This window comes from Sarcophilus harrisii, chromosome 4 (assembly GCF_902635505.1).
Source record: "Sarcophilus harrisii chromosome 4, mSarHar1.11, whole genome shotgun sequence".
Taxonomy (NCBI): domain Eukaryota; kingdom Metazoa; phylum Chordata; class Mammalia; order Dasyuromorphia; family Dasyuridae; genus Sarcophilus; species Sarcophilus harrisii.
This window is the reverse complement of record NC_045429.1, coordinates 180,822,368-180,835,660: the sequence shown is the minus strand read 5'-3', so window position 1 is coordinate 180,835,660 and position 13,293 is coordinate 180,822,368. Positions and strand designations below refer to the sequence as shown.

General features: G+C 34.6%; 1 protein-coding gene across 1 annotated transcript in view; it reads right to left on the bottom strand.

Annotated features, from left to right (window-relative positions):
- MCM9 (minichromosome maintenance 9 homologous recombination repair factor) overlaps window positions 1-13,293 on the bottom strand; it is a 180,440-nt gene that overhangs the window by 14,244 nt on the left and 152,903 nt on the right. The window contains exons 10-11 of the mRNA XM_031964357.1: window positions 12,763-12,966; window positions 6,974-7,056 (exon numbers count right to left, since the gene is read on the bottom strand). Coding sequence (XP_031820217.1) covers window positions 6,974-7,056; window positions 12,763-12,966 — 287 coding nt within the window. The remainder of the gene's footprint in view (window positions 1-6,973; window positions 7,057-12,762; window positions 12,967-13,293) is intronic.

Here is a 13,293-nt window from a genome sequence, read left to right as displayed (position 1 = left end):
AAGAGAGAGAAAATAAATGCCTGTCAATGGAAAGATATCATTACAAGATATATAAAATACCTGGGATTAAGCAAACCTACTGAAAATATTTGAGATCTATGTGATTACAACTATAAAATTCTCTTTGCAAAAACAAAAGCTAAAGATTAGGAAAAAGGCAGAATAGAATTTTTTTCCATATGTTTTTCTTCCCTTTTAATGCCAAATGCCTAGAAAGAACACTCTTTACTTCCTCATTATTCACTTTTCTTGCAATCTGATTTCCCCCTAAATCACTCTTTTCCAGAATTACTCAACTATAGAGAAATCCATTGGCTTTTCTTTCTATTAAAAAAAAATCTTAAAAACTCAATATTTGCTCAATAAGTTTAAAAAAAATCAATCTTATTATTTTATTATTATAGATAGTGAACTTCCAGTGATGAAATTCTTTTGACCAATATAGATTGGTGCCTTCTCTGCAGGTACCATTTAGAATTTTAGATAGTATCTGGCCTTTTAGTTCATTTAAAGACTTGATCAAAGTCACACAGGCAGTATGTGTAAAAGATGAGAATTGAACTCAGATTATTCTGGTTTTGAGGCTGGCTTTGCATTCATTATATCATGTTTCCTTTCAGCTTAGTAACTATTTACATTTAAATTAATACAGAATTCAAAATATGCAGTATCATGGCAATCTTTCCATTTCTCTTAGTCTTGATCAAAATTTTGATTACCCATTTAATACTCATTCATTTTTCTCAGCTTTTCCTTTTTTTTTTTTTTTTTTTTTTTTTTTGCTTTGCATCATTTTATAAAGACTTTCCAGATCATTATAGTATTCCATTACATTAGAGTACCACAATTTATTAAATAGTTCAACTACTGTCAGGCAAGTCATTTTTAATTTTCTGAGATTACATATAATACTGTATAAAAATCTTTGCATAAATAGCTTAAAATTTTTTTGAGAATAGTTTCAGTGCATATTTTCAAAAATGGAATTATGAGTTAAAGGCTGTGATTATTTTTGTAACCTTTAATATGTACTTCTAGATTTCCTTTTTTTTCTTGTTTTTCTTTTAAAAATACAAAATAAAAGGGAAAAATATGTAGAACATGAAATAATTCAAAATACAAAAGCAGTCAATTTCCATTTCAAGAAAGCTTATATAATAAATACTACACATTGTGTTCTGAGCTGTTCATCTTTGCTTCTTTATAGATTTTTTTTCTCTGCTATGTACTTTTAATTTTATTCTTCCCTCTCTACCCAAGAAGGATATAATTAAGTATGAATATATATATATATATATAATATATATACACATACACATACATATAGATTTCTAGAATCAGATATATTTATATGCATATACATTCATATATGTATGTGTTTTTATATATGTCTATATCTAGAAGATCATACTGTACTTATCTTCAGTTTCTCTGAAAGTGAATAATCCCTTCTTTCATAAATTCAAGTCTTTTCATATTTTTCTATATTCACCAACTCATTATTTCTTTTTTTAAAAAAATCCTTTTTATTTAATATTTTTCCCAACTACATTTAAAACAATTTTTTATTTGTTTTTTTTAAAAACATTTGAGTTCCAGATTCTTTCTTATCCCTACCCCTACCCCCCATTAAGAAACCACATGTGAAGTTATACAATATATTTCCATAAAAGTTGTGAAAGAAAACATAAACCTCTCATCCTAATAAAAAAAAATTCTCAAAAAAAAAAAGATTATGATTCAATTTCTATTCAGATACATTCAGTTCCTTCTCTGGGTATGGATAGGATTTTTCATCATAAGTCCTTCAGGGTAGTCATGGATCATTATGTTGCAGAGAATAGCAAAACCTTTTATAGCTGGTCATCCCAGAACATTACTATTACTTAGTATATAGTACATTTCACTTTGCTTGAGTTCATGGAAGAATTTCTAGGTGATTTTTTTCCCCAAAAGCATTCTACTCATTACTTTCCACAGAATAACAATATTTCATGACAGTCATACTATACAATTTTTTCAGTCATTCCCCAATTGATGGGCATCCCCTCAATTTCCAATTCTTTGCTCTGAGAAGAGAACTGCTACAAATATTTTTGTACATATGGGTCCTTTTCCTTACCCACCTCTTAAAATATCTTTTGATATTCATGTTTAATAATGTTATTGTTAGGTCAAAAGATATGCATGAATTTTATGCTTCTTTAGGTACAGATCGTATTTTTTGAACATTTATCAATTGAGGCATGGCTATTTTTTTTTTTTTTTTTTTATAAATTTGACTCAGTTCCTTCTACGTTTGAGAAATAAGACTTTATCAGAGAAACTTGCTTCAAAATTCTTTTTACAATTACTATTGCTAACTGTATTTTTCCCTATTTATGCTATTTTCTCTCTCCTTTCACCATGCCCATTCTGAAGTGTTTTACTACAGATCACTCCCTTCCCTAATATGCTCTCTCTTTTATCACCCTCCCCCCTTTCCATATTCCATTTCCCTCTGATTTTCCTGGAGGGTAAGATGGATCTTAATACCGATATCAAGTCATCATTTTCTACATCAAAATATTCCAATCTTATTCTGGCTAGTTATTTTAAATAGTCTAAAACAATATTGATTAATATGGTGACATGCAGTGTAATTTCCCTATTTTTCTCTTTGATTAAAACAATTTTAGCTTTAACTTTTCCAGAAATCTTCTTGCTTTTTTTTTTAAACCTAATAAATTCTACTCCTGATCTTTATTATCTATTGTGTGTATCTTTTGTTTCCTATACCATCTTCCTCCTCTGCTTTGCCCTCCTTAATTTATTTCCCCTCTTTCCTCAAGGATATCTCTCCTCTTTCCCCAAGGATATCTCCCTTATCCCCTTTCCCCACCCTTATCCCACATTCTTTGATTAATCTACATAAACTTCCATAGACCTTACCCTCTTATTTCTTTATAAATTTGGAGGATTTTTATTCCCTTCTAAATGCATATGTTTTTCTCTCTTTAAACTTGATCTGATATGAATAGGTTTCCTCTGAAAATTTCTCCCTTATCCTTTCCTCTCCCCTTACTTTCTCATTTCTTTCTGAATTTAGAGTTTCAAAATCTCGTATATCTATATCTACATCTACATCTTTTCCAGCTCCCTGAGGCAATTGGGGTCAAAATGCCCAAGGTCACAACAGCTAGGAAGGGTTAAGTGTCTGAGGCCAGATTTGAACTCAGGTCCTCCTAACTTCAGGGCTAGTACTCTATCCACTGTGCCACCTAGCCACCCCCTCTTTACTCCATTCTTGATGAAAGTAGGGTTCCAGAACTATCAACCCTTCTCCCCTATGTAATTCCTCTGTTTCCCACATGGTTTTGCTTTTTAGGATCACATCATACTCTTCTCTACCCAATATTTCTTTTGAACATTTACTCAGTTTCTAATGACAATCTTAGACATATTACAGTTTACAAATTCATTTCCATGTTTAAAACATAAACTGTCCCTATTCAGTCCCTTGTAATTTGTCTTTAATATTAACTTTATGTTTCTCTTGAATTTTGCATGTCAAATTTTCTATTAAGTTCAGGTCTTTTTACAACAAAATTCTGAAATTCTGGCAATTCACTGAATATTTTTTTTTAAACTATTATTCAGGATTATGCTTAACTTTGCTGGTGATGACATATTTAGCCACAACCTCAGCTCTTTTGCTCTTCTATATACAGTATTCCAAGACCTATGGTCTTTTAATGTAGCTGCTGCTAGGTCTTGTGTGATTCTGATTGTGGCTTTACCATATTTGAATTGGTTTTTTTTTTTTTTTTTTTTTTTTTTTTATTACTGCTCAAGTATTTTATCCTTGATCTGGGGATTTAGAAATTTGGCTATGATTTCTGTAGATTTTTCTCATAGGATCTTTCAGGTAGTGATTGACAGATTTTTTTTTTTTTCCTAGTTCTACTTTCCCCTCTTATTTTAAAACTTCAGGGCAATTTTCTTTAGTTGTTTCTTGTATTATTGTATCAAGATTCTTTTTTGGATCGCAGCTTTCAGGTGGTCCTATTATTCTTAAATTTTCTCTTCTTGTTCTGTTCTCCAGATCAGTTTTTTTTTTTTAATGAGATGTCTCATATTCTCTTCTGTTTTTTCATTCTTTATAGTTTGTTTTATTATTTCTTAGTCTCATAATTTTACTGGCTTCTCCTTGCCCAATTTTAGTTTTCAAGGAGTTATTTTCTTCTTTAACATTCTGTATCTCCTTTTTCAGTTGACTGTGTTTCTTTCAATAATTTATATTTCTTGGATTTTTTTTTTTTAAATAACTTTTTATCGCCAGAACCCATGCCTGGGTAATTTTTTATAACATTATCCCTCATACTCACTTCTGTTCCGATTTTTCCCCTTCCTCCCTCCCCCCCTTTCCCCAGATGGCAAGCAGTCCTATACATGTTAAAGAGGTTACAGTATATCCTAGATACAATATATGTGTACAGAACCGAACAGTTCTCTTATTGCACAGGAAGAATTGGATTCAGAAGGCATAAATAACCTGGGAAGAAAAACAAAAATGCAAGCAGTTTACATTCATTTTCCAGTGTTCTTTCTTTGGGTGTAGCTGCTTCTGTCTATCCTTGATCAATTGACACTGAGTTAGATCTTCTCTTTGTCGAAGAAATCCACTTCCATCAGAATACATCCTCATATAGCATTGTTGTTGAGGTCTATAATGATCTCCTGGTTCTGCTCACTTCACTTAGCATCAGTTCATGTAAGTCTCTCCAAGCCTCTCTCTCTGTATTCACCCTGCTGGTCATTTCTTACAGAACAATAATATTCCATAACATTCATATACCACAATTTACCCAACCATTCTCCAATTGATGGGCATCCATTCATTTTCCAGCTTCTAGCCACTACAAAAAGGGCTGCCACAAACATTTTGGCACATACAGGTCCCTTTCCCTTCTTTATGATCTCTTTGGGGTATAAGCCCAGTAGAGACACTGCTGGATCAAAGGGTATGCACAGTTTGATAACTTTTTGGGGATAGTTCCAAATCACACTCCAGAATGGCTGGATGTATTCACAATTCCACCAACAATGTACCAGTGTCCCCGTTTTCCCACATCCCCTCCAACATTCTGAATTATCTGTCCCTGTCATTCTAGCCAATCTGACAGGTAGGTAGTGGTATCTCAGAGTTGTCTTAATTTGCATTTCTCTGATTTATAATGATTTGATGCATATTTTCATATGGCTTGAAATAGTTTCAATTTCTTCGTCTGAGAATTGTCTGTTCATATCCTTTGACCATTTATCAATTGGAGAATGGCTTGATTTCTTATAAATTAGAGTCAATTCTCTATATATTTTGGAAATGAGGCCTTTATCAGAACCTTTGACTGTAAAAATGCTTTCCCAGTTTATTGTTTCCCTTCTAATCTGTCTGCATTAGTACAAAAACTTTTCAATTTGATATAATCAAATTTTTCTATTTTGTAGTCAATAGTGATCTTCCACAGGTGTGAGAGGTAAACTATCCTATGCTCTTCCAATTTATTTATGATCTCATTCTTTATGCCTAGATCATGAACCCATTTTGACCTTATCTTGGTGTACGGTGTTGAGTGTGGGTCAATGCCTAGTTTCTGCCATACTAGTTTCCAATTTTCCCAACAATTTTTGTCAAATAATGCATTCTTATCCCAAAAACTGGGGTCTTTGGGTTTGTCAAACACTAGATAATTAAAGTTATTGGCTGTTTTGTCCTTTGAACCTAACCTATTTCATTGATCAACTAGTCTATTTCTTAGTCAATACCAGATGGTTTTAGTAACTGCTGCTTTATAATATAGTTTAGATCTGGTACAGCTAGGCCAACTTCATTTGATTTTTTTTTTCATTAATTACCTTGAAATTCTTGACCTTTTGTTTTTCTATATGAACTTTGTTGTTATTTTTTCTAGGTCATCAAAATAGTTTTTTGGGAGTCTGATTGGTATAGCGCTAAATAAATAGATTAGTTTAGGTAGTATTGTCATCTTTATTATATTTGCTCATCCAATCCAAGAGCATTTAATATTTTTCCAGTTGGTTAGATCAGACTTAATTTGTGTGGAAAGTGTTTTTTAGTTTTGCTCATAAAGTTTCTGATTTTGGATTGTTTTTAAAAATTTTTCCTCAAGGTTTTTCATTTGATTTTTAAGTCTATTTTGAATTTTTTAAACTATTTTTTTGAGCATGAAGGAAGGACTTTTTTTTTTTTTTTTTTTTAAAGTTCAGTATCTTCCTCTGAAGACAAACCATGATTTTCCCTATTCCCACAGTAACTTTCTATGGTTGGATTCTATCTCCTCTGCCTGTTCATTTTTTTTTTTTTTTAAATTTATAGAAGCTTGTTGTTTCTTCTTCTTTCTTGTGTTTTTTTTTTTTACTTTTGATCAGATGTTTCTTGTGCAGCATGATGAATATAGAAATATGTTTAAAAGAATTGTACATGTTTAATCTATATTGGGATTGCTTGCTGTCTAGAGGAAGGGAGGGAAGGAAAGAGGGAGAAAAATTTGGACCATAAGGTTTTGTAATGTTGAAAACTATCTATGTATAATCAAAATTGTCAAAATCATGAACTGTCAAGGATAGACAGAGGAACAAAGTTTAAATCACCAGAATTGAACAGACAAGTAAAAAAAATTAATGGAAAAAGTTAGAGAAGCAGAAAAACAATATAAATTGAATTAGACAAACACAAGACACTATACTAGACTCTAAAATGGATACAAAGATGAGCAAAATATTAGCTTCAAACTTACAATTTAGCCACATAATTTTAAAAAATTTGCATGAATATATTACACAAAAGTCCTATAAGCTTGCAAAATTCTTTTCAGGCTTTGGATCTTTGGACTAGGAAAGTTTATTTGGTTTGAATAAACTTTTTTTTTCCCTACTTAAGTTTTATAATTAATATTTCAGTATCAAAACGTACCTGCATTGAGGATTCCATCACGGACACCACTGTAATCGCATCTACCAGAGTCACTGTATCTCTGAACATCAGCCGGGCATGAGCTAGAAAAAGAATAAGTTATTCAGAACCACCAGGATACAAGTCATTTACTTTGTATGAATGAATAGGGATGGTAAATGCAATTCATCTTCTGGCCCAGGAAAAAAATTATCTTCTGAATGAACTACTAATGAAAAATTAATTTCCCAATAATCAGCATAAATGAGCTAAATTTAAATAGCTTTACAGATGGTTTTTATAATAATTGAAGTAATATATTCCACCTACTTCACCCACAGATATTTGATATACTTTGATACAGTACTTTGAGCTCCTTTTGGAGAAATAGGGTGTATGAATATAAATTCAACACTATAAACTATTTTTAATCCTGCCTTTGTGATCTGCTATAACAGTATATCAGTATGTGAGATATGTGTTACACTTATATCTCTCATAGAGGATAAACCTCAGAAAACTAGATTCAAAAGAGATAAGACTATAGGTTGTTTATTTGCCTTTTTTCCTGAAGGATTCTGGTCCAAGTTAGGTTTCGTGTGTCTAAGGTACAACAGGAATTGTTAAGCTGGAGTTCATAGCAATCCTAAAAGTGTCCATATATACTTGAAGGGGGAAAAAAGTTACATCTTCATTTTCACTAACTCCTAAATCAAAAATGAATGTTTCCACCAATCATAAGTGTAAGTACTAGCACTGAGGGTGACTGGGACAAGTTTCTTGCAGAAGTTGGAATTTTAGCTGAGATTTAAAAGAAGCCAGGAGGAATACATGAAGAAGAGAATTCCAGACATGGGAAAGAGTAAAAATGTTGAGTTGGAAAATGGAGTGTTTTGTTCAAGGAACAGCAAGGAGAACAGTGTTACTGAATTATAAAGGAAGTTATTAAAGTGTGAGAAAACTGAAAATGCAGAAAGGGGCTAGAAGATCATGAAGGGCTTTAAAAGACAAAGGATTTCTTATTTGATTGTGAAGGTAATATGGAAGCACTAGAATTTATGGAAAGGGGATAAGGGAGGGTGACATAGACCTGCCCTTTAGTAAAATCACTTTGCAACTGAATAGAGAGTGGACTGAAGTGGGGACAGATCTTATGTCATGGAGACCAACCAGAAGGCTATTTGGGCAATACAGGAGTGAGGTGATAAAAGTCTGTATCAGTGATAACAGTGTCAGAGAAGAGAAGAGATAAGTGTAGAAGAGACATTGAGAAGGTAGAATCAACAGGACTTAACAAGAGATTGGATGTTGGGGGCAGGGGTGAGAAAGAATGAAGAACTGAGGATAATACATTGATTGTGAATCTGAGTCACCAGGAAAAGGAGGCTACTCTTGATAGGAACAGGAAAGTTAGGAAGAGATGCAGGGAAAGATAATGCTTTCCATTTTAGATATGTTGAGTTTAAGATATCTAAGGAATATCCAGTTTGAGATATTCAATAGGCCATTAGAGAGACTCCAGTCAGAAGGTTTGTGGAGAGATTAGGGCTAGACAAATAGATATGAAAATCATATGCAAAAAGATGATAATGGGAATTGATGAGATCATCATCAGCAAAATAGTATAGAAGAAGTTCCAGAATTGAGCCTTAGGAAACAGCCACAGTTATTAGGTATGACTCTAGATAAAGATTCAGCAAAGAACAATCAGATGAGTAGGAAGACAACCAGGAAAGAGCAATGTCATGAAAACCTGAAGAGAAGAGAGGATCCAGGGGAAAAAAAAGCAATCAAAAGTAGCAAACAGTACAGAGAGGATTGAGAAAAAGCTATTTAAGAAATCATTAGTGTCTTGAATTTTATCTTGCCACTTAAGAAATTAATTAAGAAATAATAATTCTGAAGATTGCTGTTTCAGCTGAATGATGGGATCTGAAGCAAGACTGCAGAGAGTGAGAGAAGTGGAGGAGAAGAGATATAGGGCAATTACTAGCAAGGATGGAAAGATCAAGTGAGGATTTTTTAAGGGTGGAAGAGTCAGAAACTGAGAGAATTCCCTTGTGAGAAGAGGTTACAGGTTTCTAAAAATCCTTTTAGGGCCACCTTTTTTTTTTTTTTTTTTTTTTTTTTCTTTATTTGTTTATGGACTTTTTTGAGTCCCTTGCATCTCTGCATTTTCTATAGAATAAAGGTTGTTCTCTAGCCACAAACATTTATCAATATGAATGGTTATATATGACCCAAAGATTCTGTTACTCACAGCTGTGGAAACTTAGACATGAATTAGATTTGGAAAGTTTATTCAGATGGGAGAAATGAATTTTAAAAATCAAAAGATTCTTTTGAATCTATGTGAGACAAAGTCTTGAGGGGAAAGTGGTAGGTCATGAGTTACATAGTGACATTATATACCATTGCTTTTAGAAGGGATCTCTATACCGTCTTTAGCAAAATGCAAGAGGCAAATTTGATATTCTCTTAGGAAAGCATGGTGTCTGACTTGAATATTCATTCCATTATGATGTGATTATTTCACTTACATATAGAAGGAAGTCATAGGTTTGCCTGAAGGCTGGTCTATTTCTCAAAAGCTAGTTTTGCATCTTTTTGATCATTTAAGTAAGTACTTAGTTGCAATGTTTTAGGATGAAAGTACTTAAAGCCAAAAGGGACTTTAGAGATCATCAACTTCAATATCTTCATTTTAAGGATGAAGAAACCAAGCCTCTGAGAGGAAGTGACTTGCTGAGCTGATGTGAACCCAAGTCTTGTGACTTTAAGTCTAACTGACAGCCAATCGGCTATTTTGACTGGAGAAAAAGTCAAGATTCCTTGAAGAACTGGCCCAACCAGGATGAACTAGATAATATAGCTTTAATACTATAAAAACAGAGATTTAGGGACTGTTACTTTGAGATATAGTTCCTTTTACTTCCTTAAGTCATCAATAAGTTATAAGATTTGTAATCTCAGCACCTCTGACTTTTAAAAATAATAGGCTATTTTAGAAGCTCCTGAGATATCTCCTTCTAAGACCTTTCTTGCTGTTGGTCCTATATTGCTGATCATGAATTGGATTTAAGTGAATGATGGGGTCTGAAGCAGAGTTGTATAAAGTTGTCAGCCTCCCTCTTTCCTCCAAAGTCAATGAAGTCCAGTAGCAAGACAAAAGTCAAGACCACCTAGTCCTGGTTCAGGATGCAGTGGTTGACTGAGGCCTTTTTGCATTCAGGTCTTTCCAGGATTCAGTCTGTCTGAGGCAAGGGCCTTTGTATGACTGAGGGCTAGGTAAAAACTGAGACAAAAGAAGGCCTCATTTACCATCACAAAGTGTCACTCTGACAGGGGAGCAGAGACAATGAGGACAGGGAAGTCACTTCCTAGTGCATAGCTTATCTTCCAGGAGCAAATTAATTCTGGACAATCCTGTAGATTGCATTTGTTTATTTAGTTTGGATAGGGCCGGTTGTGGGACCTGCAGCTGTCCCTTTGGCTAGCTATCATGCAGCATGGGCAGAGTCTGGGGAAGGGACGAGGTCTATGCTTTCATTGTATAGCGGAATCCTAGGTAAGGAAGCTCCCTCTGCCAATATTTACTGGCACCTTCTCTGCAATTGAGTCTTAGCACAGGGCTTGGCACATAATTAGCACTTGATAAAATGCTTCTTGACTTGCTAGAGCGTTTTCTAGAAAACTGTGAGGTTAAGTGCCTTGTCTTGGGTCACACAGTTTGTATCAGAGGCATGATTTGAACCCAGTTGTTTCTAGATTAAAGGATGGCTCTCTGTCCACTCTCGTCACACAGCCTCAAAGGTGTTGAGGCTTAAAACTGCACTAAGACTTCTGGGACACTCTGCTACCTGGGGCCCCTCAAGTTCTGGTGGAGTGTATCCGGGATGACACATGCATCTAAGGACAGCCAGGTAGCACAGTAAAGAGAACCCCAGCTTGGGAGTCAGGAGGACCTGAATTTAAATTTGACCTCAGTCAAGTACAAGTTCTATGACCCTTCATCCAAGGGTCCCTCCTCCCCCAAAAGACCAAATATATCCAACAACTTTGATCAAATGACTCTAAAGTGTGGAATTAAAAAGAACAGATGAACTACAATGAAAATTAAGTTATGTTTTAAAGTTGTGCATTTAAGAAACTCCCCAATACATTATTTAGGTGTTTTAATGACAGGGTAAAGTGTGGTTTCCCCAGCAGTGGTCAGCCTTGGGAGTACTTCGATTTTCTATCACTTCTTGGTTTGCAAGCATATAGTTAATGGATTTTTCTTAATGGCATGTCAGTAGTGTGAGAGGTAAAAGGATATGAGAGGCAACCAAGCATGGTGGAAAAAGCCCTAGACTTAGAGTAAGGAGACCTGAGTTCTAATCCTGGTTTGGCACAGCCTCAATATGACCCTGACCAGGTCACTTCTCTCTGCACTTAAGTTTCTTTCTCTTTAAAATAAGGGGAACAGACTTCTGAGACTCCTTCTCTGGTTTAAAGGGGTTTGCAAGAAGATCAATTGCCCAAAAGTAGCTAGAGTAAAATTTTTGTGAAGATCTCTAGGTAAGCTATACATACCACACTGCATTCTGATTAATACTTTTCTTTTTATCCAGGTCCTCACAGACCTCATGCAGCTCTAGCTCTGGCTAAACCTCTGTTCTGGGGCCAGGCACACTGACTCATTTCATTCCATTCCTCACTTTCCTGATCTCTCTGCCCCTTCCGCTTCCACCATCTCGACACAGTGCCCACTATCTTGCCACAGCATGAATACCATTCCTTCCTTCCCTTTCTCCAATTCCTTAACCATGAACCAAGATCAATTCAATTCTGTAATTGTTCTTGAGTAGAATGGGTCAATCTATATATAATCCATATATTCCACAATCTCCAACACTTCCTAGTTTCTGGAAGAAAGTAGTTCATTGAGGTCTCCACTCCCCATTTGTAGTTTCTCCTCCATTAATATGCAAGCTCCTTAAAACTAGTCTATCTTTGCGTTTGTATTTATATTCTCTAGCATTCTGTATAGTACTTAGCACATAGTAGACATTTAACAAATGCTTATGTTTTCTTTAATTCTTAACTGTACAGCCTACAATAAGTACATCATCCTGATCTTCCTCTCTTCCCCCCAACCTAGAATTCCCCCTCTGGCCTTTCCTCCGACCACCACACCTCTAACTGACGAGTTTTTGTCCTACCTGGCCAAGAACAAGGCCTTTAGGACACTGCTTGGTGAATATTGCACCCACCCCACAATGTACTTTCCTTTATGCTTTCTTTTCTTCCACATTTTCCTTTTACCTTTTTTTTTCCTTTCCTTCTCTACTTTTTAAATTCATTCATTCTTGATACTTTTTGTTTTCATATCACTGTCATTTCCAAATATATCCTTCCTACTTCCACTATCCAGAGGGTCATCTCCTGTAGCAGAGAATAAAAAAGAGAGGGGGAGAAAAAGGAGTCTGACAGTCTATGTAATGTCACACTCAGTGTCCTACCTTTGCAGACACAAGAGCTGGGTGTCTTTAATCATCTTATTTTCATAGTCAACCTAAGCCAAAATAGTGTGTGTGTGTGTGTGTGTGTGTGTGTGTGTGTGTGCGCGTGTGTGACACACATACACATACACACATATACTATATGTAAGTATAATATATAAGTACATATTTTTCAAAAACTACTCTCTGAGGGAGCAAAAAAGGAAGCTTAGAACAACGAAGTCCTAAAAGCAATGTTTAAGTTTTACAACTACAAGATAACTTTTTAAATGACTACACAGACTATGTTGTCCATGCAAAACTTACCTTCTGCAAGGCGGATCAAACTTTCTAGTAAACGGATGGTGGTACGGGCTGCATTTCTGCAGTCACTCTGGCGTTGCATTTGATAGTAACGGAGAAGAACTTGGTTGCTCACGTCAGATAATTTGGGTTGTAGGTTCCTAATAAGACAGAAGTAAGTTTTCATCTTTTCCATGCTCCAGAGCTTTTTGGATTTGCTTGGACAACCTGTGGATCAAATCAGTGTTGGGTCACTCATTTCTAAGATCAAGCATAAATCTTTTTCATAAAATTTAAGTTGTTTCATTTTATTAATACCATTTTTAAAAATAGCCTTCCTTTCTTGTTTATGCCTTGTGGCTCATAAAATAAAAGCAATACTAAATTTTGAGTATCTTTCTCGAGAACAAGTACATAAAGAATTAAAGTTATAATAATGGTAAGCTTCCTATTTCTAATGCCAGAAGCTAAAGCCATTTATAGAAATCATGGTCTATTCCAATATTTTGATGAGCGTTCCCTTATTCCCAGTTGGTCACAATTTCTTCCTCCCCA